The 26,686-nt window shown below is 42.7% G+C and overlaps 1 protein-coding gene across 1 annotated transcript; it reads left to right on the top strand.

The window, feature by feature from the left end:
- The first annotated feature begins 22,964 nt into the window (after positions 1–22,964).
- On the top strand, positions 22,965–25,079 carry LOC132122633 (ATP synthase mitochondrial F1 complex assembly factor 2-like). The gene is made up of 8 exons (XM_059532995.1): positions 22,965–23,357; positions 23,447–23,491; positions 23,608–23,756; positions 24,107–24,204; positions 24,353–24,433; positions 24,539–24,651; positions 24,730–24,845; positions 24,940–25,079. The coding sequence occupies exons 1-8, from the start codon at positions 23,222–23,224 to the stop codon at positions 25,075–25,077; spliced, it is 876 nt and encodes a 291-aa protein (XP_059388978.1). The 5' UTR covers positions 22,965–23,221; the 3' UTR covers positions 25,078–25,079.
- Positions 25,080–26,686: the final 1,607 nt, after the last annotated feature.

The raw sequence follows: 26,686 nt of genomic DNA, 5'->3' as shown, positions 1-26,686 counted from the left end.
CTCTGTTGTCTTTCAAGGATGTAGAGGTCCTTTCTAGGTGCTGATCCAGCATCTGGTCTGGATACGTACTGGATCCGGGTGACTGCAGTGACCCTCTGATCTGGACACAGACTGGATCTGGTGGCCACAGTGACCTCGGAACAAGAGAGAAACAGGCAAATATTAGCGTAGATGCCATTCTTCTATTTATGTAGCAAGTACATAGGGTGTTGTGGGAAGTGTTTCCGGTTCCGGTTTACCTAATTAATGCAGCCTAAAAATCCTTTAACGGATTTGGATAATAAAAGCATATTAGTATGTTATGTGTATGCCAGGTTAAAGAGATGGGTCTTTAATCTAGATTTAAACTGCAAGAGTGTGTCTGCCTCCCGAACAATGTTAGGTAGGTTATTCCAGAGTTTAGGCGCCAAATAGGAAAAGGATCTGCCACCCGCAGTTGATTTTGTTATTCTAGGTATTATCAAATTGCCTGAGTTTTGAGAACGTAGCGGACGTAGAGGATTATAATGTAAAAGTAGCTCATTCAAATACTGAGGTGCTAAACCATTCAGGGCTTTATAAGTAATAAGCAATATTTTAAAATCTATACGATGCTTGATAGGGAGCCAGTGCAGTGTTGACAGGACCGGGCTAATATGATCATACTTCCTGGTTCTAGTAAGAACTCTTGCTGCTGCATTTTGGACTGTAGCTTGGTAGAAGACTAATTAGGTAAGCGGGAGCTAAACCATTAGGGGCCTTATAGTTGAGTAATAATATTTTGTAACTGATATGGACCTTAATAGGTTGCCAGTGCAGAGACTGTAAAATTGGGATAATATGATCATATTTTCTTGACCTGGTAAGGAATCTAGCCTTTGCATTTTGGACTGCATTTTGTAGCTTGTTTATTGAAGATGAAGGAAAACCATTGCACCTAGCAGTGCAATACAATAGTCCAGTCTAGAGGTCATGAATGCATGAACTAGTTTTTTCTGCATCAGTAACAGGTAACATGTTTCGTAACTTGGCAATGTTTCTAAGATGGAAAAATGCTGTTTTTCTAACGGGGGAAATATGGTTTTCAAAGGACAAGATGCTGTCTAATATATAATATAATATTTTGACTGACTAGAGGATTTAACAGTACATCCGTCTAGTTGCAAATTGCAATAAGAGATTGTGTGTACTGTTTTTTGGTCCAGTAAGTAATATCTCTGTCTTATCTGAATTTAATAGGAGAAAAATATTGGTCAACCAATCTTTTAACACGAAGTTAAACACTGTGACATGAAGATGTTAAGTGGCTTGTTTTGAGTTTAGGAGCCTGATGGCCTGGGGGAAGAAACTCCTCCTGAGTCTCTCGGTTTTTGCCATCAGACTACGGAAGCGCTTACCAGATGGCAGCAAAATGAAAAGATGGTTACTGGGGTGGATGGAGTCCTTGATGATTTTAACAGCTCTGCTTTTGCAGCGTTTGAAGTAGATGTCCTGCAGAGTGGGGAGAGCAGACCCTCAGATGCGCTCAGCTAAGCGCACAACTCTCTGCAGGGCTTTGCAGTCTGTAACATTTACACCTGGATTTTACAATGGCGGCGCACATAGATGCAGCGGCTTACAGCTCTTGCTTTTGGTGCGTTTTTGTCTGTTTTATCGTGTTTTTTTCGTATGTTGCTGCTTTGGAGCATAATTTTAGCCATCAGGACTTATTAGACATTGGATTTCAACATAAGACCACAGTCACACATGACTTCTGATGCACACATAATATTCCGAAGGACATCGCCAGACCACCGGGACCTCAGTGGACGGTTTTTGGTCTCAGCAAACCCTGACGCAGGTGGCGTCGGGAAAGGAAACAAAAGCGGGGGCTCCCGGGCCGGTCTTTTGGCGAGACTCAGAAAAACAAAAACATAAGCCTCCTTTACCAAGCATGTATCTCACCAATGCAAGATCCTTGGTTCACAAAATGGACAAACTGGGGTTTTATATCGCTGGGAACCATCACATCCGCGACTGCTGCATTATGATAGTATCTGAGACCTGGCTCCACCCACGGATCCCTGACACAGCAGTGCACCTGTCGGGTCGCACTCTACATCGCTGCGACAGAAATAAAGACTCTGGTAAGAGCAGAGGGGGCGGCGTGTGTATATATGTGCACAATGATTGGTCAAATAATAGTATAATCATAGATAGCCACTGCTCTCCGGATTTGGAATTCATGACTGTCAAATGCCGCCCATTCTTTTTACAGAGAGAGTAAACAGTAGTGATTGTCATTGCTGTTTATATACCACCCAATGCTAATGTCAGCATAGCTCTTACTCTCTTGCTAGATTCCATAAATAAACAGCAGCATGCTCATCCTAATGGAGTACACATTATAGCTGGAAATTTTAATCAGGCAGATCTGATAACAGCACTTCCACACTTCTTCCAGCATGTTAAATGCCCGACTAGAGGGGATAACACACTTGACCGTGTGTACACCAACATTAAACATGCATATAGAGCTAACCCTCTCCCTCACCTAGGCCAGTCAGACCACCTCTCTATGCTTCTTATTCCAGCATATACTCCCCTCAGAAGAAGAACAACACCACTCACAAAGACTGTTTCTATATGGCCCAAAAATGCACTTCCTCAGCTTCAGGACTGTTTTACACATACTGACTGGGAGGTTTTTCAACATCAGGACCTGGCTGTTCACACTGCGGTGGTACTGGCTTACATTAAATACTGCATGGACAACGTCAGAGTGAATAAAATAATCTGGGTTTTTCCTAACTAGAAACCCTGGATGACCAGCCAAGTCCACAAGCTCCTTAAAGATCGGAAAGCTGCCTTTAGGTCAGGTGATAGAGCTCTTTACAGTGCCACCAGAGCAAACCTGAAGAGAGGAATTAAGGATGCAAAAAGGGACTACAAAAAGAAGGTAGAAGATCACTTCACAGATGGCAATTCACGACAGGTATGGCAGGGATTCAAGCACCTATCAAACTTCAGAGGCAGCAGATGTGCAGCTGGGAACAGCTCACCTATGTTGGCAGAAGAACTGAACTGCTTTTTTGCTCATTTTGACACACCACAGCAGCAAAAAAAACACATTACCTCAGCCAACACCAGACCCTTGTACCCCCCCACTCATTGTCCAGGAGCATGAAGTGAGGCGGGTGCTCAGAACAGTGAACACTAGGAAAGCTGCAGGTCCTGATGGCATCCCAGGGAAGGTGCTTAAGGGATGTGCTGACCAGCTCTCAGAAGTCCTCGCCGACCTCTTCAACCTTTCGACCTTCTTCAACTGGCTCCCCTCAGTGGTGCGTGCTAAGCCCAATTCTGTACTCTCTCTACATGCATGACTGCTGTCCAGCCCATCACCAGAATACCATTATTAAATTCGCCGATGATACTACAGTGGTGGGCCTAATTTCAAAGAGGGATGAGACTGCCTACAGAGATGAGATCCTGAGACTGTCAGAGTGGTGTTCAGCTAATAACCTGACACTTAACACCACCAAAACAAAGGAAATAATACTTGACTTTAGAAGGCACAGGGCAGACCCAGCTCCCCTTTACATCAATGGAGACTGCGTAGAGAGGGTTCAGACATTCCTCGGAACCATCATTTCAGCAGATCTCACATGGTCAGCCAACACCATAGCAGTCATCAAGAAGGCACAGCAACGCCTTCAGTTCCTAAGAGTGCTGAAGAAGAACAACTTGAAGGAGAAGCTGCTGGAGACCTTCTATTGACCTTCTATCACAGTATGGTATGGCAGCTGTACAGAGGTGGAGAGAAAAGGAATACAGCGGATCATCAACACCGCGCAGAGGATCATTGGCTGTTCTCTTCCTTCTCTGAAGGACCTTTACAACTCCCGCTGCCTCAACAGAGCTCAGAGCATTGAAAAAGACCACTCTCACACTGGTTCCCACCTGTTTAACCTGCTGCCATCTGGCAGGCGCTACAGGTGCATTAAATCACGTACAGACTTAAGTATAGCTTCTTCCCCAGAGCTATAATTATGCTGAACACAAACATGCACTGACACGCACTGACCCCACCCCTTCCATCTTATTCAGTGCAATATGTGTTTATCATATGTATCATTTTTTTTATTGTATGCCACGCACCTTGCGCAGAAGCGCTGCAATTTTGTTGTATTTGTGTACAATGACAATAAAAAGCATTCTTCTTCTTCTTCTATTTACCGGAGCTGTTCCCATACCACACTGAGATACACTGATTCAATACACTTTCTATGGCTCCTGAATAGAACATTTTCAGGATTGCTGGTGAGACCCTGAATTTCCTCAGCTGTCGCAGATGGTACAGTCTTTGTCTGGCTTTATTAACCTGAGTTTGAATGTGTGTAGTCCAAGTCAGGTCCCCGGAGATGTTTACACCAAGGTACTTGAAGCTGCTCACCCTCTCCACAGGGGTCCCGCTGACCATAAGAGGATCTCTTTCTGAAGTCCACAATCAGTTCTTTTGTTTTGCTCACATTCAGAGAGAGAGAGAGTTTCTCTACCTCATCCAAGTATGTGGTCTCATTATTGTTGTGAATGAGGCCCAGAACCACAGTAATATCATCAAATTTGATAATAGATGTGGAGCTGTGGGAAGACACGCAGTCATGTGTGTAGAGAGAGTAGAGCAGGGGACTCAGGACACAGCCCTGTGGGGCTCCTACATTCAGGGTGATGGAGTTGGAGGTGTACTGGCCTACTTTTACCACTTGAGGTCTGCCGGTGAGGAAATCAAAAATCCAGTTGCAGAGTTCAAGAATTCAAGAATTCAGGCCGAGGTCCATGAGTTTAGAAGCTAGCTTTATGGGGACTATAGTATTGAAAGCTGAGCTAAAGTTGATAAATAGCAGCCTTACATAGTTCCTGTTATTGCTGTCAATGTGCGTGAGAGAAGAGTGCAGGATGTGAGAGATGGCATCATCAGTGGATCTGTTGGGGCGATAAGCAAACTGAAGAGGGTCTAAAGTAGCAGGGATGGAGGAGCAGATGAAGTTTTTAACCAGTCCCTTGAAGACCTTCATGACTATTGATGTGAGGGCAACTGGACAATAGTCATTCAGACAAGAGGGTTTATTGTTCTTAGGCACAGGTATTATGACAGATTTTTTGAAGGAGGTGGGAACCACCGATGTAGCAAGAGACTCATTAAAAATGCATGTAAACAAACCAGTGAGCTGATCAGCACAAGACTTCAGAACACGTCCAGAAATCCCATCAGATCCGGCTGCTTTCTTGACGTTCACTCGCTTTAGAGCCCTCTAAACCTCATCTTCTGACACAGTGATCACATGATCATCACTGCTCTGACTGCTGCTTCCTGACGCGCTGATCGCTAGACTCGCGCTGCTTAGATTGTTTTCAAAGCAGCCGTAGAAAGTGTTTCGCTTGTCAGCCAGTGACAGCTCTGCTCTCACTTCTGCAGAGGATTTATTTCCAAAGGCACAGATGGACCTTAGTCCTTGCCACATGCATAGGGAGTCCTTTAGCTGGAAATGTGACTCTATGCGTTCCCTGTATAGGTGTTTGGCGGCTCTTACTGCGCGTCGGAGAGCATAGCACGATGCTTTGTACTCGCTCATGTTTCCCGACAAAAGACCGGCGTTGTAAGCAGCAGTGCATTTGTTTACTGCTGAACGGATTGTTCTGACCACCCACGGTTTCTGATTAGAGAAGGTCCTAATGGTTATTGTATCCTTAGCTTGTTCGGCTGGCATGTTAACAAAGCTTAATGCTACATCCATGAACTCGCTGACGTCAGATGAACTTGCCCAAACATGTCCAAGTCTACGTCATCAAGAGCCGTCTGTAGCATGGCTTCTGAGTGGGCGGACCCTCGTGTCACCACCCACTGAACCAGGGATCTTGAACAAGCCTTTGTTTATATTCCGGTGTGAGGAAAATGGCGGCATGGTCCGATTTGCCAAAAGCCGTTAGTGAGCGAGCTTTGTAGGTATTCTTAAACTGAGTGTAGCTATGATTCAGTGTATTCGGTCCTCTGGTTGGACAGGAAACATGTTGATAAAAATTAGGCATAACTTGCCTGAGGTTGGCTTTGTTAAAGTCCCCAGCGATGATAATAGCAGCGTCAGGATGTTTGTTGATGTTGCCGCTGAGCGCATCGTGAAGCTCAGACAAAGCCAAGCCGGTGTCTGCTTGTGGTGGGATGTAAACAGCAGTGATGGTAATCGATGAAAACTCCCAGGGCAGATAGAATGGGTGGCACATAATGGATAGATGTTCCAGATGAGGCGAGCAGGAGTGCGACAGAGTGGAGATATTCCTGGGGTCGCACCATTTCTTGTTGATCATGAAACACACTCCTCCAACTTTGGATTTACCGGCCTCAGCTGTCCTGTCCATCCATAAAACAGAGAAGTTTTAAGACGGCGTTACAGCAGCGTCCGGGAACGAGGGCGTGAGCCATGTTTCAGACAAACAAAGGATGTTACAGTCCCTTATGTCCCGTTGCGAACTTATCCTGGCTCTAAGATCGTCCATCTTATTCTCCAGAGACTGGACATTGGCAAGCAGAATGCTCGGTAGAGGAGGACTGTGAGCTCTTTTTCTCAGTCTATTGTGAATCCCAGCGCATTTCCTGCAGTGTTTCTTGATCCGTCGCCTTGGGTGGTTATTCAGGTGGCCATTGTTCATCTCGGCGTTCCGGAGAATCTCAGATGGCCACGAAGGTTTGGAAGATAAAGTGTCCTGAAACAGGTCAGTGAAGCGGTGTCCAATGTCCAAAAGTGTTTCTTTGTCGTAAATGATCAGTACAGATGTTTTGTGTGTAAAAAGAGAAAGTAAACGTAGGTAAAAATTATTATTGATTTAACTGTGTTGACATTATACACACTAAAAAATGTTGGGTTAAAAATAACCCAACCTGTAACCCAACTATGGGTTGGTATAGCACCTTCCCATCTGTGGGTTATTTCAACCCAACCCATTGGGTTAAAATCCTGTTGGGTTAAAAGTTACCCAACAGTTGAGTTAATTATTTATATTAATTAACATCAGTATTTTTATTAAAAATTACTTAATACAACCATATTTTGAAAATACTTTTGTTGTAAATTGCAGATTTTATTTTAATATGCAAATAACACATTTTACAAATATATTTTACAATATTTAATTTAAATTTACAAGAATGTGTAAAAATACAACTGACATTTTTTAAGATGTACAAATGTGTCAATTCATATTCATATCAAAACACACAAATGTGCAAATACAGTTCACAGCTGTGGCCTAATGGTTAGAGAGTTGGACCTGTAACCCGAAAGTCACAGGTTTGAGTCTCGGTGCTGGCAGGAGTTGTAGGTTGAGGGAGTGAATGAACAGCGCTCTCTTCCACCCTCAGTACCCATGGCTGAAGTGCCCTTGAGCAAGGCACTGAACCCCACAGTTGCTCTCCGGACGCTGGATCTATAGCTGCCCACTGCTCCGGGTATGTGTTCACTTCTCACTGCTGTGTGTGCACTTGGATGGGTTAAATGCAGAGCACCAATTCTGAGTATGGGTCACCACACTTGGCAAATGTTACGACTTTCAAATAAAATGAACATAATATATAATAATAAAACAAAAAATAATCATAAAATCAATATACTAGCTGCTGGACCTACTGATGATCAATAAAATAAAAAAGTTTTTTACTGATTACTAAATACAAAGTTTTTAAGGAGGAGACAGTGTGCAGAAGAAACTATTAAAGACTGTGTGTTCCAAAAACTCTCAAATGGGAGCAGAGGGCTTTAGGTAGTAGATGTCATATACAAAGAAAAGTTTGAAACACAGATCGACTGCTTGTAGTATCATCTTCTGTTCCATCGCCTCCCCGTTTAAAATAATAAAAACTTGGGAGGAGTTTTCCTTGTCACCAAGCACCAGGACATGTGGATTCTGGCTTGTCTCATGATTCAAGTACAGCACTAATTAGTGCCAACCTTAAAAAAAAAAAAAAACAAAGTTCAGTTAACATGCATTGTCATGATATTTCATTGATACACTCACTTTACAAATGAGTGAATTTAAATGAGTTAAAAGCTATAGCGAATTTAAATTGGTTAAAGTGATAATTCACCCCAAAATAAAAATTCTGTCATCATTTTTTTTTTTCAAAATATCTTCTTGGAACGATTTGTATTGTACAACTTGTGTCTTATACAAAATAAATAAAGGTGACTTGACTCCACGGGGCACTGTAATGTTAAGTTTTGCTTTTACTTACAGGTTGAATGTCAATGAAGGACCGCTTCATTTTGTCACGATCGGTGTTACAGAAAACAAAGGAGAAGGAACCAATCGCAGGTAAGTCATTTATTAAAGGGTAATCCAAAAGGGGTAAACAGTCCAGGCAGGGTCAAAACCAGAATTTCCAAATCCAAACATAAACAAGACACAAAGACAAGGCAAGGCAAGATGACGGACATGAATAAACTTTCAACATTAAACAAGGACTCCATGACACATACTCAGACAGACCGGGTATAAATACACAGAAGGTAATGAGGGAACTGGAGACAGGTGGGGACTAATCAATTAACCCAAACAAGGAGGAAGGTGACCAAATAAGGGAACAGACAGTTCATAAAGTGACAGACACCGTGGGAAAGGAGGACATCTAGTGGAAACCCAGGGAACACAACCCAGACACTGTGACAGTACCCCCCCCTCTACGGAGCGGCTCCCAGACGCTCCACGACATGACACAAAACAGAGACCAGGAGGGAGGCGGACAGGTGGAGGCTCAGGGGGAGGGACGGAGGGCCAGAAAGGAAACATGGGAAACAGACACCAGAAGTGTAAACACAAAACAGGGAGACCAGGAGGGAGGAGGACCGGAGGAGGTCCAGGAGGAGGGACGGAGGGCCAGACTAACAGAGGGGAACCGACAGAAAACACAACAGGAAACAAGAAATACAAAAAATAAGTCCATAAGGACATCACGTGGCGCCCACCAGGGCGGAACAGAAGACCACCACAACCGTGGGGTCAGGGCACAAGCCCCCCAGGGTGGAGCAGAGGACCACCCCACCCCTGTGGTCATGGCAGAAATCCTCCAGGGGGTAGCAGAAGACCACCACAACCGTGTGGTCAGGACGGAAGCCCCCCAGGGCAGAGCAGAAGACCACCACAACCGTGTGGTCAGGATGGAAGCCCCCCAGGGCAGAGCAGAAGACCACCACGTCCTTGTGGACGAAGCCAGAGTCCTCCAGGGCGGAGCGGAAGACCCCCACAGCCGTGTGGTCAGGGCAGAAGGCCCCCAGGGCGGAGCAGAAGACCACCACAGCCATGTGGTCAGGACCAGAGCCCCCAAGGCGGAGCAGACCTCCGTGCGGCTGGACCAACGGGACAACGAAACTCTGGTAATTCTCTGGTGTCCTTACTGGACTCCAGAAGATTGGTGCTGGCCTGACACTGCTCATGAAGATCATTGGTGACTTGCATTTGCTCATGAAGTTCAATGGTGACTTGCCTTTGTTCATGAAGATCAGAGGTGACTTGCCTTTGTTCATGAAGATCAGAGGTGACTTGCCTTTGTTCATGAAGATCAGAGGTGACTTGCCTTTGTTCTTGAAGAACACCGGTGACTTGCCTTTGTTCTTGAAGATCACCGGTGACTCGACTCAGTCCTTGAAGATCACCGGTGACTTGACTCAGTCCTTGAAGATCACCGGTGACTTGACTCAGTCCTTGAAGATCACCGGTGACTTGACTCAGTCCTTGAAGATCACCAGTGACTTGACTCAGTCCTTGAAGATCACCGGTGACTTGACTCAGTCCTTGAAGATCACCGGTGACTTGACTCAGTCCTTGAAGATCACCGGTGACTTGACTCAGTCCTTGAAGATAGCCCTGACTCTGGAGGATCAGCGGTGACTAGCCCTGACTCTGGAGGATCAGCGGTGACTAGCCCTGACTCTGGAGGATCAGCGGTGACTAGCCCTGACTCTGGAGGATCAGCGGTGACTAGCCCTGACTCTGGAGGATCAGCGGTGACTAGCCCTGACTCTGGAGAGTTCACTGGCACCTGACTCAACTCTGGAGAGTTCACTGGCACCTGACTCGACTCTGGAGAGTTCACTGGCACCTGACTTGACTCTGGAGAGTTCACTGGCACCTGACTCGACTCTGGAGAGTTCACTGGCACCTGACTAGACTCCGGAGGGTCAACTGGAACCTGACTCGACTCCGGAGGGTCAACTGAGACTCTCATCCTGTGCAGCGGCGCTGGGCAAGCAGCCATCTTGGGCCATGACTCTGGACAGGTGGCCCTCTTGTACTGTGGTGCTGGGCTGGCGGCCATCTTGTACTGTGGCGCTGGACCGGTGGCCAATTTGGGCATTGGCGCTGGGCTAGCGGCCATCTTGTGCTGTGGCGCTGGACTGACGGCCATCTTGTGCTGTGGCACTGGACTGACGGCCATCTTGTGCTGTGGCGCTAGGCTGACGGCCATCTTGGGCTGTGGTGCTGGACTGGCGGCCATCTTGGGTTGTGGCGCTTGGCTGGTAGCCATCCTGGGCAGTGGTGCTGGACTGGCGGCCATCTTGGGTTGTGGCGCTTGGCTGGTTGCCATCCTGGGCAGTGGTGCTGGGCTGACGACCACCCCGCCGGAAGAGACAGAAGTGGCTGGGGCATCCCACCGAAGCCGATGCTGCAGGTAGCGCACAAATTCCCAGAATTCCAGTGTCTCTAACTGCGCCATCTTCTCCTGAGACACTGGATCATCCAGCCTGCCATTGAAATAGTCCTTGAGGGCCGCATCGTTGTAGCCCATGCACTCGGCCAGGGACCAGAACACCTGAGCCGGGGCACCCACTTCATTGCCCTCTTGGCGGAGGGCGATCAACCGAAGGTACTTGGTTCGCCGCTCCGCCATCTTGGCTGGGGAACGGAAAAATGACATACCGCTGGTTCCTACTGTGACGGAGTCCTTCTGTCACGATCGGTGTTACAAATAAACAACCCACAACCCAGACACTGTGACACATTTCCGTGTATGATGTGCACACCATTTTTCCATTTGTGTGGTATGGTGCAGATGGCAGGAAGGGTTTTAAAGACAATTTCTGCATGAAGGCCTTTAAATGACAAAAGTACAGAGAAAGCACAAGTAAAAAAAAATTGATGATCTACTATCATTTGCACTAAGAGACAGACTTTTCACTCCCTCCAGAAAATTTGTGGCAATATTTGCGGCTAATGAGTAAATTTTACCACCCTTTACCCTTTAACTGATTTGGACTTGTAGGGAGGACCAAAGTACACTGTAAATGAAAGGAAGCTTTGTTGGACGGATTGTGGCAATACACTTATTTCACCTCATTTGTCTTTTTCATAATTTTTGGAAGTCATAGGTCTAAGTAAAATTGAAAACTTATGTATAATTAATTTAAATAGGTTACTTACCTTGAAATGTTTCAGTTAACAGGCAGAAATTCTATTGTTGCAATTTTTCCTTCACGAAAAAGTCCATTGTCTAAAACATAAGTATAAACACATTTACAACACATTTAAAAAACATGTCAATCAATCTAGCTTCATAAGAGAAATTGCTGTAATTATAGGGTATTCTAATAGATGCATAACAATATTCAATATGATTAAACCATTAAAACACTTTTACTGTACAATTAATTAGTGCTGGTGCACTAAGATGAATATGGCTTCTGTTTTACGCTCCCCTCTTAAAGGTTGGTTGTAGGAGTAACGTTATGTAAATTTGGGGCACTGGTATAAATTTCCACTGAAAGAGCGGATTGCCTCACGACTGCACGCTTTTCTTTCGTCTGGGTTTTGAACTTTTATAACTGAAAATTGCAGGTTCATTCAAACGAGTCTCATGGAGTCTGTTGTCTGTCGCATGACTGATGTGTGAGCTCAGCTCGCTCGAGCAGCTTCATTCACTGGTCCGGTCCGATAAATGGTCCGTGCGGCTTTTCTAGCTTAATTCTAATGATTTCGTTAAACTTTCACTTTCACTTTCACCAGACATTTTTATTAACTTTAAGTAATACTTGTCTGAAAAGTTTTGCAGCTAATCTTTTAATGTATTAATGCTGGCGAACAAACAGGAATAGCATTCATTTACAATCGATCTGATTCTCTGGGGGAAACAAACGGACTAAAGGGAATTAAAACTTTTTTAACGTATAAAAAAATTATAATTAACGTATCAGACACATTACTTAATGTTATAACAGTTATATACATCTTACGATTATATTAACAGTTACTTACCTTTCATAATCATGCAGGCTGCCACTGTTGTCCGCGCTGAGTCTCTGACTGGACCGTTAAAATTTGAACGGAGTGATGCGGGAAACATATTTAACAGTTGGGTTATAACTAAAAATAACCCAACGACGAAAAAAAATAACCCAACAAATTTTAAGATAACCCAACACATTGACAACCCAATGTTTTTTACTGTGTAGGATGAAACCAAAATTTGAACTGAACTGAGCTGGAAAATGAAACTAACTTTGACTAACATTGAGACTGTTACTGAATTGACTTGAGCTGAATAATAGCATGAATGTCATGCAGCAGTTTAAAGATGTGATGAAATATTTTTATAATTGATGAACTTTGCCACATTGAAAGTTATTAAACTGAACTAAAATAACATTTAATTAAATTGAGCTGAATAATGACACTGTAGAGCTGCTGTACAGCTGAAATTTAATTTGTTTTCATAATTGTTGAATTGTGCAACATTAAAACTGTTATTTTCTTGTTTATTAATGTGATTCTGTATTGTGTAAAGCACTATATTCACATATAATAAGTAAGTGTCAGAAATAACTGTCACGGTTGGTAAACCGTGATCTCTGGGTTTTGCACTTTGTGGGTGAAGTCTGTGTGTTACGCGTCAGCACTGATTAGTTTGTGGGCGTCTCCGTTAATTGTCATCAGCAACAGCTGTCACTCATTACTCATCCCTATATATTGGCTTGTCTAGCGTCTTGTGTTCGTGAGAGCGTTGTTTCATGTTTGTGACCTATGCTTTGCTTTCTTGTGTGTTTCTGCGTTGGATGTCCGTGTCTCCCCGGAACCCCGTCCACTCTACGTAACCCACCACCAAGCAACACCACTTACCTTCGACTCGCTTCCCCGCAGTTCCTGTGTCACCCTCTCCTGCTGCCAACTCACCTCCGCCTTCCAGATTCATCATTCATCACCACCATCTTGGACTGTGCATTCCTCCCAGCGTTATTTGTGTCCCAGTATTGTATTGTTTCATTGTCTTCATTAAATCTCATTAATCTCACACTTGCTTCCTGCCACTCCTTCACCCAGTCGTTACAGAACACTCTCACCAAACATGGAAGCAGCGAGCACCACTTCACTGTCTGAATTCATTCACCACAGCGTCAACCGGATGGATCAGCAGCAGGAGAGCATCGTGAACACCGGGCGCGCGATCCAAGCGCTGGTGACACAGGTTTCCGAGCTCACCCAGCGTATTCATCATTTCACCTCTCCCACAGCGCCCATCGCACCGCCTGCGCCGCCCGTCCCCCGGGAGACCTCCCAGGACCACTTCCGGCCAGAGCCGCGACTTCCGGTGCCAGAGAGTTACTCCGGTGAGCCAAAATTTTGCAAGACTTTCCTTAACAAATGTTCCATGCATTTTGCATTGCAGCCCCGCACCTTCGCGACAGAGGTGTCCAAGGTTGCGTTTGCTCTTACCCTACTCTCTGGCAGAGCCGCCTTATGGGGGACGGCGGTGTGGGAGAATAAACATCCGTGTTGCGCCTCGTTCCACTCCCTCTCCAAAGAGATGAAACGGGTCTTGGATCGAGCCGCGGCCAGCAGGGAGGCCGCTCACCAGCTCTCGGACCTTAAACAAGGAAATCTTCGCCGGGAAGTCCTCAACCACATCATCGACTCTCCTTCCGGATGAAACTGCGGTGGGAGAACCACACTCACGACTGTCACGCCCTTCTGGACTCTGGGGCCGAAGGTAATTTCATTGACTCTCTCCTTGCACGTCACCTGAACCTTCCAGTCCTTCCTGTGTCTCATCCCATCCATGTCACCACACTCAATGGCCAGGAACTGCCACACGTCACCCACTACACTGAACCCATAACTCTGCTCACATCAGGCAACCACAGTGAAATCATATCCTTTTACCTCATGAACTCCCCTGTAGCTCCCATTGTTTTAGGTCACCCCTGGTTAATCAAACATAATCCATGAGTGGATTGGGGTTCCAACACAGTCACTTTGTGGAGTGAAAGTTGTCATGAGTCTTGTCTGGTTTCTGTTTGTCCTGTTGTGCCTGTTTCTGTCTTTCAGAAAGAGACCATGGTGTTATCAAACGTGCCCGCAGAGTACTTGGACCTGAAAGAGGTGTTCAGTAATTCCCGTGCTGCTTCTCTTCCTCCACATCGTCCCTAAGTCTCCGCCTAAAGGCAAACTTTACTCTCTATTCCGGAGAGAGAGGCCATGGAGAAATACATTTCTGATTCCTTGGCAATGAGGTTCATTCGCCCTTCCTCTTCTTTTTTGTGGGTAAGAAGGATGGTTCTTTGTGACCTTGTATTGACTACCGAGAGCTGAACAACATCACGATAAAGAACACCTGTCCATTACCATTGATGTCTTCAGCTTTCGAGAGGTTACAGGGAGCATCCATATTCACAAAATTGGATTTACGTAACGCTTATCATTTGGTCCGCATCAGGAAGGGGGATGAATGGAAAACCGCTTTTAACACCCCTAGAGGGCACTTGGAATATTTGGTGATGCCGTTCGGGCTCTCCAACTTGCCACGGGTTTTCCAAGCACTCGTTAATGACGTGTTGAGAGACATGGTAGATCAGTTTACATATGTTTACCTGGATTACATACTGATTTTTTCTTCATCTCTCCAGGAACATGTTCAACACGTCAGACGAGTGCTCCAGAGATTACTCGAGAATGGGCTTTTTGTCAAGGCGGAGAAATGCGTATTCCATGCACAGTCTGTCCCCTTCCTAGGGTATATCGTCTCGTCCGAGGGAATACGTATGGATCCTGACAAAGTTAAGGCTGTGATAGATTGGCCATCTCCAGATTCCCGTAAGGCCCTACAGCGGTTTTTGGGGTTCGCCAATTTTTATCGACGTTTCATTCGTAATTTCAGCCAACTAGTCTCACCTCTGACGGCCTTGACCTCCCCCAGTACTCTGTTCAGGTGGTCGGATGCAGCCGAGACTGCATTTACCAACCTCAAGAGCCGCTTCATTACGGCTCCCATCCTTGTAGCCCCTGATCCCACACAGCAGTTCGTGGTGGAGGTCGACGCATCAGAGGTGGGGGTAGGAGCAGTTCTTTCCCAACTTGCTGCCTCGGACGATAAGATGCATCCCTGCACGTTTTTCTCTCATCGTTTATCTCCTGCTGAATGCAATTATGACATTGGTAACAGAGAATTGTTGGCCATCAAAATAGCTTTAGAGGAGTGGCGTCACTGGTTGGAAGGGTCAGGGGTACCTTTCATTGTTTGGACCGATCACAAGAATTTAGAGTACATTAGAACTGCCAAAAGACTCAATTCCAGGCAGGCTCGGTGGGCAATTTCTTTTCGGGTCGTTTTGATTTTACTCTGTCGTACCGCCCGGGTTCCAAGAATGTCAAACCCGATTCTTTGTCACGTCTTTTTGATCCCTCCGCCCGCCCGGTGACTCCCGAGTGTATTTTACCTGAGAATATAGTCATCTCAGCACTCGTATGGGAGGTCGAATCAAAGGTCAAGACGGCTTTAGAAGGGGTAACGCCTCTGCCCGGTTGCCCACCGAATCGTTTATTTGTGCCGGAAGAGTTACGGTCCGAAGTTATTCAGTGGGGTCACTGTTCTAACATTGTTTGTCATCCAGGGATAAGCCGAACCTAGGGGTTAGTCAAACAACGATTCTGGTGGCCACTTATGGCTCGTGACGTCCACGATTTTGTTTTGGCTTGCTCAGTTTGCGCCAGTGGTAAGTCGTCTAACCGGCCTCCTGATGGGCTTCTTTGACCGCTGTCTGTCCCTTCAAGACCCTGGTCACATATCGCACTAGATTTTGTTACCGCCCTCCCGCCCTCTAATGGCATGACGGTCGTTTTGACCGTTGTTGACTGGTTCTCGAAGGCGGCACATTTTATTCCCTTGCCCAAATTACCTACAGCCAAGGAGACAGCGGTCACTGTCCTAGATCACGTCTTTCAGTTACATGGCCTCCCGGTAGACGTGGTTTCTGACAGGGGATCCCAGTTCATATCCAAATTTTGGAAGGAATTTTGTAAATTGCTAGGAGCGACGGTTAGTCTGTCTTCGGGTTATCATCCCCAGAGTAACGGGCAGTCTGGGCGAGCCAACCAAGATTTAGAGAGAACGTTGCGATGTTTGGTCTCCAAGAATCCTTCTTCCTGGAGCCAACAACTCTCTATAGTGGAGTACGCTCACAATTCGTTACCAGTGTCAGCCACGGGCCTCTCTCCGTTTCAGTGCAGCTTAGGTTACCAGCCACCAGCTTTTCCTAGTCTGGAATCGGAAGTCGCGGTCCCCTCCGCTCATGCATTTGTCCAGAGGTGCCAACGCACCTGGATCAGAGCCAGACTATGCTCCGGATGCGGGAGCGCACTAAGGCCAAGGCCAATCGCCACCGGTCAAAGCCTCCCGTTTATGTCGTGGGTCAAAAGGTGTGGCTTTCTATGAACAATATTCCTCTCCGTGCCGTTTCTAACAAATTAGCTCCCAAATTCATTGGCCCGTTTACTATCACCAAGATCATTAGTCCAGTGACAGTCCGCCTCAAACTACCTCCAGCGTACAGGAGGATACATCCCACCTTCCATGTGTCCAAAATTAAACCCGTGTTTTATTCATGTATTAATCCGCCTACCCCGGTTCACCCGCCGCCGCGTCTCGTAGATGGGGAACCGACCTATTCGTTTAATCATATTCTGGACTCGAGACGGAGGGGACGAGGATTCCAGTACTTGGTGGACTGGGAAGGTTACGCTCTGGAGGAGAGGAGTTGGGTACCTGCTAGGGACATACTGGATCACTCCCTTATTGATGATTACAATCAGCAGGTAGGCCCTTCTGGTAACTCCAGGAGGCGTTCTTAGAGGGGGGGGGGGGGGGGGTACTGTCACGGTTGGTAAACCGTGATCTCTGGGTTTTGCACTTTGTGGGTGAAGTCTGTGTGTTACGCGTCAGCACTGATTAGTTTGTGGGCGTCTCCGTTAATTGTCATCAGCAACAGCTGTCACTCATTACTCATCCCTATATATTGGCTTGTCTAGCGTCTTGTGTTCGTGAGAGCGTTGTTTCATGTTTGTGACCTATGCTTTGCTTTCTTGTGTGTTTCTGCATTGGATGTCCGTGTCTCCCCGGAACCCCGTCCACTCTACGTAACCCACCACCAAGCAACACCACTTACCTTCGACTCGCTTCCCCGCAGTTCCTGTGTCACCCTCTCCTGCTGCCAACTCACCTCCGCCTTCCAGATTCATCATTCATCACCACCATCTTGGACTGTGCATTCCTCCCAGCGTTATTTGTGTCCCAGTATTGTATTGTTTCATTGTCTTCATTAAATCTCATTAATCTCGCACTTGCTTCCTGCCACTCCTTCACCCAGTCATTACAATAACAAAAATAAAACTTGAAATAGAATAGAATAGAATCATAAGTATTTGAAAGTGTTTTTGCCAGGCTGAGTACTCAGACTTAGGGGAAGAATCATCATCCACAATGCAAACCTTTAAAAGTGCAAAATTAAAAATAAAAAAAGCAATGCAATTTTTTTTTTACATATTAATACACATTGTGCCCTATTTTTTGCAGATTTTCCCCCAGCTATTTTTCATATTTTTCTGAAGAACAGTTCTCAGTTTAACTGTTCAGAACAAACAAGGGACTCATGCACAACCATCACAAAATAGAAAGATAGTCGTGGATCATCCAGGTAACCACACACAGTATTAAGAACCAAGGGTTCCCAAACTTTTGAATGGGGTTATTTTAATAATTTCAGCAATTTTTTTTTTGTCTTGTGGACTAAATGTAAACATCTTTTATGTAAAATATCTTACTCAGGACAGTACTACAGTGGGTACGGAAAGTATTCAGACCCCCTTACATTTTTCACTCTTTGTTATATTGCAGCCATTTGCTAAAATCATTTAAGTTCTCCTTTTTTTCCTCATTAATGTACACTCAGCACCCCAGATTGACAGAAAGACACAGAATTGTTGACATTTTTTGCAGATTTATTAAAAAAGAAAAACTGAAATATCACATGGTCCCAAGTATTCAGACCCTTTGATGTTACACTCATATATTTAACCCAGGTGATGTCCATTTCTTCCGATCATCCTTGAGATGGTTCTACACCTTCATTTGAGTCCAGCTGTGTTTGATTATACTGGTTGGACTTGATTAGGAAAGCCCACAGCTCACAGTGCATGTCAGAGCAAATGAGAATCATGAGGTCAAAGGAACTGCCTGAAGAGCTCAGACACAGAATTGTGGCAAGGCACAGATCTGGTCAAGGTTACAAGAACATTTCTGCTGCACTTAAGGTTCTTAAGAGCACAGTGGCCTCCATAATCCTTAAATGGAAGATGTTTGGGACGACCAGAACCCTTCCTAGAGCTGGCCGTCCGGCCAAACTGAGCTATCGGGGGAGAAGAGCCTTGGTGAGAGACGTAAAGAAGAACCCAAAGATCACTGCGGCTGAGCTCCAGAGATGCAGTAGAAAGTCAACCATCACTGCAGCCCTCCAGCAGTCGGGGCTTCTCCTCAGTGCAAGACACATGAAAGCCCTCATGGAGTTTGCTAAAAAACACCTAAAGTATTCTCTGGTCTGATGAGACCAAGATATAACTTTTTGGCCTTAATTCTAAGCGGTATGTGTGTAGAAAACCAGGCACTGCTCATCACCTGTCCAATACAGTCCCAACAGTGAAGCATGGTGGTGGCAGCATCATACTGTGGGGGTGTTATTCAGCTGCAGGGACAGGACGACTGGTTGCAATCGAGGGAAAGATTAATGCAGCCAAGTACAGGGATATCCTGGACGAAAACCTTCACCAGAGTCCTCAGGACCTCAGACTGGGCCGAAGGTTCACCTTCCAACAAGACAATGAACCTAAGCACAAAGCTAAAATAACAAAGGAGTGGCTTCACCACAACTCCGTGACTGTTCTTGAATGGCCCAGCCAGAGCCCTGACTTAAACGCAATTGATCATCTCTGGAGAAACCTGAAAACGGCTGTCCACCAACGTTTACCATCCAACCTGACAGAACTGGAGAGGATCTGCAAGGAGGAATGGCAGTGGATCCCCAAATCCAGGTGTGAAAAACTTGTTGCATCTTTCCCAAAAAGACTCTGTATTAGATCAAAAGGGTGCCTCTACTACTGAGCAATGTGGACCATGTGATATTTCAGTTTTTCTTTTTTAATAAATGTGCAATAATGTCAATAATTCTGTGTTTTTCTGTCAATATGGGGTGCTGTGTGACCATTAATGAGGAAAAAAATTTACTCAATTTTAGCAAATGGCTGCAATATAACAAAGAGTGAAAAGTTTAAGGGGATCTGAATACTTTCCGTACCCACTGTAAATAAAAAATAATATGCATTTAGTATGATCTCTCTCATTTTTTGAAAATTATTCACATTTTCACAGATTCCGCAAGGGGTGCCCAAACTTTCGAGCCCCAATGTAAATACCATAAGCATAAATACACATTGCAGGTTATTTAAAACACAGACAAGGCACACAGGAGTGTTTACATGTGAGGTCTTACAGAGATGACAAGTTCCATAAATCAATCAGATTAGCCTTCTCTAAAAACACACGACATGGCCTTAGAAAAATAATTCATAAAATTCACAGTTTTACAGAATAGATTATGAAATTTTCGTATGAAGCTTTGGTAGACTTGTGGCTTTAGCTACAGTGTATTTCTAAACTCATATCCTACATCAACAATTTTTTAAATACATTTTAAAAAATAAGTTTTTAATATTTGTATTTTTGTTTTTATGTTTGAGCTTATATATCTCTATTATCATAACAGTCTGAGTAAACTTTGAAGTGTCAGCTTTGTGAAAAAATGTGGATTATGTGTCTAGTCACAAAGAATCATGAGCAGAAACATTTTTTATTTTGGGTATGTCATTTCTGTCTCCATGCCAAAAAATGGGGGGTGACTATTTAGGGGTTAAGTATAATGTCTAGTTCAAGGAACAGAACAACAGTGTTTGACAAAAATTTTACAGGAACTTCTAATAATAAAAATAGCTTTTGTGATTAATGCATTTCCCTGTGCACCTCACGTTTCACTCCTACACAGCACAGCTTCAAAGTGAAAAAATAAATACCAAAAGCATAAATACACAGTGCAGGCTATTAAGTATTATGTCTAGTTCAAGGAACTAGACAACAGTGTTTGACAATAATGATACAGGAACTTCTAATAATAAAATAGCTGTTGCTATTAATGCATTCCCCTGTGAACCTCACGTTTCACTCCTACACAGCACAGCTACAAAGTGAAAAGCTTCATGTTAAAAAAATAAATACCAAAAGCATAAATACACAGTGCAGGCTATTAAGTATTATGTCTAGTTCAAGGAACTAGACAACAGTGTTTGACAAGAATGTTACAGGAACTTTTAATAATAAAAAAAAGCTGTTGTTATTATTGTATTTCCCTGTGCACCTCATGTCTCACTCCTACACAGCACAGCTTCAAAATGAGAAACCTGCTTGTCTAAAATAAGTGGGTTAATTTTGACATGCTCCAGAAATGTTATACATTGCTTTATTGATTTGAACTTTAATCCAGACCTACTAAAGAAAACATTCCTAAATACTTATGTATCTTCTGCTAATGAGAATATGCCCTGATTTCTCTCTACTATCAGATGAAGCATTGTATTCTAAGAATAAAGCCTTAGCCAGTGCCATTAGTATCTTTATCAGTATCCTATTTTCCTCTCAGAAAAGGGCATTTCGTAATCCTCACTGAAGAATGTGGTTATTGTTTTATATTCCTGTAAAGGGAGTGTGTTGACTTTTAAAAATCTGTCTAACGTGACAGGAAGGTTTTACTCTTTCTTCTGCCAAGCATTTGATCCTCCCGTATTCACATAAGGAGACATCATGCTGAAATAGGACTGGTGCTTTAGTTCAGCAGAACAATACATCGCTTTTAAAAAATGCTGTAAAAACAATAATATTATGGCATGTTATTGCAATTTGAAACAATTGATTCCTATTTTTATTTTAAAATGTGATTTTATTTTCCTGTGGCAAATCCGAATTTTCAGCAGCCATAGGCTTAAAGGTCAAATGGTCATTCAGAAAACATTATGCTGATCTGACAAATAACAAATATTTCTTATTAGAGTTAGAGAGAGTTTTTTTTTCTTTACTTTTTTTTCAGGAGACTTAGATAAAACAAAAATAGACAACAAGTTGAAACAACCAAAGTCTTTACTCTCACTTCTGGTCAATTTAATATGTCCTTGCTAAATAAATTATTAAATTAATTAATTAATACATATTTTTTATAAATTTTTGCACGAATGCTGTTGAAAGACAAAAAAAAGTCTAAATATATGCAAAAACACATTAAGGAAAATGGCAATAATACAACTATAGGTACAAAAGTAGGGAAATCACTTTGGCTTTGACCTAATTTCATATACAGCTAAAAATGGAGCAATAAAATGAAAAGAACAGATTAAAACAGAATTGGGTTCAGTATGGGTCAAAGCCAGGTAGGCTAATTTTGCTTGCTTGTTTTTCTGGAGCACAACCTCAATATTGCAAGAATTTCCATTACAGTTTTGACTGCAGTGGGATGTACAGCCTATGTACAGAACGGATAAAAACCAGGATGATGGGAAGGAAAGCTATTCGAAAATCCTGTAGCCTAACGGGCATCTGATGCAGAAGAGGTTCACCTGTCCAGTTAAATGAACATACTCTGGCTTCGGTGTGTTTTGAGTTAGTGAAGGATACTTTGAAAAAGTTTCGATTTTCCAGTAAACGAGACTTTGTTACATCACACTGTATCGAAATGTTTCGAAATTCCAATGGTTCGACGCTGGAGGGCGATCTGTGTAGACCCATGTCAGTGTCTTTATGGTTTACCTGATCTTGAATCAGTTTTATAAATTTGTAGGCATTTTAATGAGAAATTTGTCTAATTAAAATGAAGAGTAGAAGTTAAAAGTCAATTTTTCGGCCTGGTTAAATAAGCCTCATAACACAAACAAAACAAGCCCTGAAAAATTTATAAAATAACACATATTATACTAACATTACCTATTTATTGGTATTTGATGATTAGTTAATTGCACTCAATATATTACACTTTTGATAAAACATTTGGAATGGGTTTCTGAAATCCGAGTTTTTGTTGCATTTACGCAGTTTTGACCAGCAGGGTTCACCACCGTGTGGTGTTTCGAGCACTTCGAAACAATGACTCACTTGGTTTTTTTTTTTTTCTATTTTATTTCAGATGTTTTCCTGTCTCTTATTTTGTTCACCTTGTTAAGATCAGATTTATGGAGCTGTATATGTATTCAATTTTGTATACGTCTTAAAATTGTACTTTGACAAAAGGTTAATAAAACTTGGAAAGAAAAAAAAACAGTGACTCACTTTCCTAGTAATAAATAAAAAAGTAAACTAACATAATAAATTTATATTTTAAAAAGGAAATCTATTCAATTCTAGTAAATAGCAATAAATATTGTGTGTGTGTGTGTGTGTGTGTGTGTGTGTGTGTGTGTGTGTGTGTGTGTGTGTGTGTGTGTGTGTGTGTTTATTTGTATCGAAGTAGGCAAATGTTTGAAATGTTTGAAATCCTAATATAAGTCTGAAATTCCAGTAGTTTATAGGTGTAGCTGCAAGGACTTTTATTTTGAATTGTTCTCCACGACCTTGTGTAGGCCACAGTCATCAGCTTCACGCTTTGGTTTCACGTTGCTACATGCTGTGACATCTCTTGTCAGAGTATTTTTTTGTTCTTAAATAATTGAGTTAACCTTAATTATACTTAATACTTGTGTTTTCATATTCATACTGAAACATGAACGATGATTTGTCAAGTTAGCTGTAACGCCTGATTCAGCTTGCTAACCTTGACTAAATGCTTCAGTACTCTTACATTGATACGAATAATATAGCGTTCTGAGTATGATGTTACGGAATATTTGTAAGTATCCCAGACAGTTTGGTCAGGTCATTTGGCCATTTTCTATTCCTCGAGAGCAGCATGTGCATTGTTTATCAAAACACCTACAAAAGGCAAGATATTCCAGTGCCACAACAGGTAAGATCATTACAGAAGGGTAACGTTATAGAAAGACACATGTAAAGTATTGATGCTTGGTCTCTTGTTCTTTAAATCACATTTTGCAGAGAGAAAGAAGTTCTACGAGAATGTCTCGATATCTCAAGGTGAAGGTGAGCATCATTCAGTGTTTATGCCCATATAGCAATCTATAACTTCAAAAAGAAACATGTATTTAACAAAAGAAAAAGTTATGTCTGTTTGAAAATAGGTTTTGTGTCATCTACAGGGGGTTTGTATGAAATAATCCTTGACCAACGAAAGCTGAAGACTCCAGGTGGAAAGCTGTTCACAGTGCCCAATGAAGCTCTTGCCATAGCTGTTGCAACAGAGTGGGACATTCAGAAGGAATCACTGAAGTTTTACACCATGCACTTAGTAGGCCATCCTAATTAAATAAAGTTAGAGTTCTTACATTGTGTGTATATTAGATGTGTTATCACCCAGCAGCATTTTTAAAGTTAGAAACAGATGCATCCAACATTATCTGCATACAAGCAGCAAGCGATGCCTACCAGATCTCAAATCTTAACTGTTTAATTGCTTATACAGTCTCAAAATATGAACTACAGTATATTATCATCCAGCTCTAATCTGCTCAATGTGACTGTAAGGTGTGAAGATATTATAAACATTAACATCCTGATTTTATGCAAAGCCTTATATGTATAAAAATGATTTGACTCGAATTGTACATGTGCTAATATGACTTATTTCTGTCCGTACAGACCACCCTTTGCAACACAGCACTTGATAACCCAATGCAAAGGACGAAGAAACAAATTATCTCAGCTGCTCTAAAGTTTTTGGAGACTGACACAATCTGGTATTTTATGTTCACTTGATGGCATTTAATTGATTAAAAAAGTTTATATAACATTATCTTGTAATGGCAGTAAAGGTAAATGGTATTACATTTCCTAAGTACATCTATTTATATTGTATTTTCATTAAATCACGTGCCTTTGTTGTAGTTTCAGAGTAGAAGAACCCCCAGGACTTGTAGAAGTTCAGAGAAATGAATGGGACCCTGTAATGAACTGGATAGAACAAAGGTAAATTTGGCTAGATTATTTACACTTTTTAGGTAGATTATGTAATAGCCACAATATATAGCCATAAAAAATGAATGACGTATATGAGCATCTTGTGATTTTTAGGTACAATGTAGTAATTGGCACGTCCACCAGTATACTGGGCCCTCAAATCCCAGAGGAGACTAAGGAGACATTTCGTCAACACCTAAATTCCTATAATTTTTGGTCTCTGACAGGTAAACATACTGTGGTGCTTTTGCATCTTATCTGAAGAGGACTGTTTGTACGATACAGTTTTTTTTTTGTTTCTATAGGGCTTGATTTTTTGATCGCTCAGCTGAAATCATTGGTCTTGTCCTTTGGGCTGATTGACAGACACCTAAGCGTGGAACAAACAGTTCTTCTGTCCAGACTTGAGGAAGAATACCAGGTTTGGTAGCTTTTAGTTTGTTCCAGCTGTTTAATACTTACTACTTTTTGCCCGTATTAATAATTACTGTTCTTTATGTTCTGTTCTGTCTTAGATCCAGCAATGGGGCAATGTGGAATGGGTCCATGATTATGACATGTATGAGTTGCGAGCACGAACAGCTGCTGGTGCAATGTTTGTGCATCTGTCTTCTGAAAGCGCAGCTGTCAAGAGAAAAATTTTACATGAATAAGGCCAAAAAGGCAGAAAAAATTAGATTTTTGTTTTCTCGGCCCAGTTTTCTTTTTACAGTAAACTGCAGTGACACCAGTTACAACGCTGTTGCTGTTTAGTTATGTTTTGAGCAATAATATAGATGTCTACGGTCATGATATGTATTATTAGTTTCAACAGCTGCCAAATGGAAAAACTGTAAATACTAAATCCCAGTATTTTAATGTCAAAGCTGTGAAACGGTTTAGCTAATATGTTGGAAAATTTTGATAAATTGTGATCATGTGCACATCTGACTGAGTCATCTCATTTATTTTTATGTTTTTCCAAGCAGTTCCCTTAAGATCAAAGTCACACATTAAAAAAACATACAGGTGCATCTCAATAAATTAGAATGTCATTGAAAAGTTAATGTATTTCAGTAATTAATTTCAAATTGTGAAACTTGTGTATTAAATAAATTCAATGCACACGACTGAAGTACTTTAAGACTGGTTCTTTTAATTGTGATGATTTGGCTCACATTTAACAAAAACACTAATTCACAATCTCAACAAATTAGAATACTTCATAAGACCAATAAAAAATAACATTTAAAAAAAAAAACATTTTTATTGAATTGTTGGCCTTCTGGAAAGTATGTTCATTTACTGTACATTTACTAAATACTTTCTAGGGGCTCCCTTTGCTTTAATTACTTCCTCATTTCATCGTGGCATGGAGGTGATCAGTTTGTGGCACTGCTGAAGTGGTATGGAAGCCCAGGTTTCTTTGACCGTGGCCTTCAGCTCATCTACATTTTTGGGTCTCTTGTTTCTCATTTTGCTCTTGAAAATATCCCAAACAGTAGATTCTCTATGGAGTTCAGATCTGGTGAGTTTGCTGGCCAGTCAAGCACACCAACACCATGGTCATTTAACCAAATTTTGGTGCTTTTGGCAGTTTGGGCAGATGCAAAATCCTGCTGGAAAATGAAATCAGCAATCGTCAAAAAAGTGGTCAGCAGAAGGAAGCATGAAGTGCTCCAAAAGTTCTTTCAAAAAACAATGGACCAAAACCAGCAGATGACATTGCACCCCAAATCATCACAGACTGTGGAAACTTAACACTGGACTTCAAGCAACTTTTGCTATGAGCTTTTCCACCCTTCTTCCAGACTCTAGGACCTTGGTTTCCAAATGAAATACAAAACTGGCTCTCATCTGAAAAGAGGTTTTTGGACTACTAGGCAACAGTCCAATTATTCTTCTCCTTAGCTCAGGTAAGACGCCTCTGACATTGTCTGTGGTTCAGCAAATTCCTTGACACGTCTGTGTGTGGTGATGATTTGACCCCAGCCTCAGTCCATCCCTTGTGAAGTTCACTCAAATTCCTGAATCGAGTTTGCTTGACAATCCTCATAAAGTTGTGGTTCTCTTGGTTGCTGGTGCATCTTTTTCTTCCACACTTTTCCCTTCCACTCAACTTTCTGTTAAAATGCTTGGATACAGCACTCTATGAACAGCCAGCTTCTTAGGCAATGAATGTTTGTGGCTTACCCTCCTTGTGAAGTGTGTCATTGATTGTCTTCTGGTCTGGACAACTGTCAGATCAGCAGTCTTCCCCATGATTGTGTAGCCGAGTGAACC

This window comes from Carassius carassius, chromosome 40 (genome assembly GCF_963082965.1).
Source record: "Carassius carassius chromosome 40, fCarCar2.1, whole genome shotgun sequence".
Taxonomy (NCBI): Eukaryota; Metazoa; Chordata; class Actinopteri; order Cypriniformes; family Cyprinidae; genus Carassius; species Carassius carassius.
Note: the sequence above shows the minus strand (reverse complement) of the source record. Positions and strands in the feature narration are given on the sequence as shown.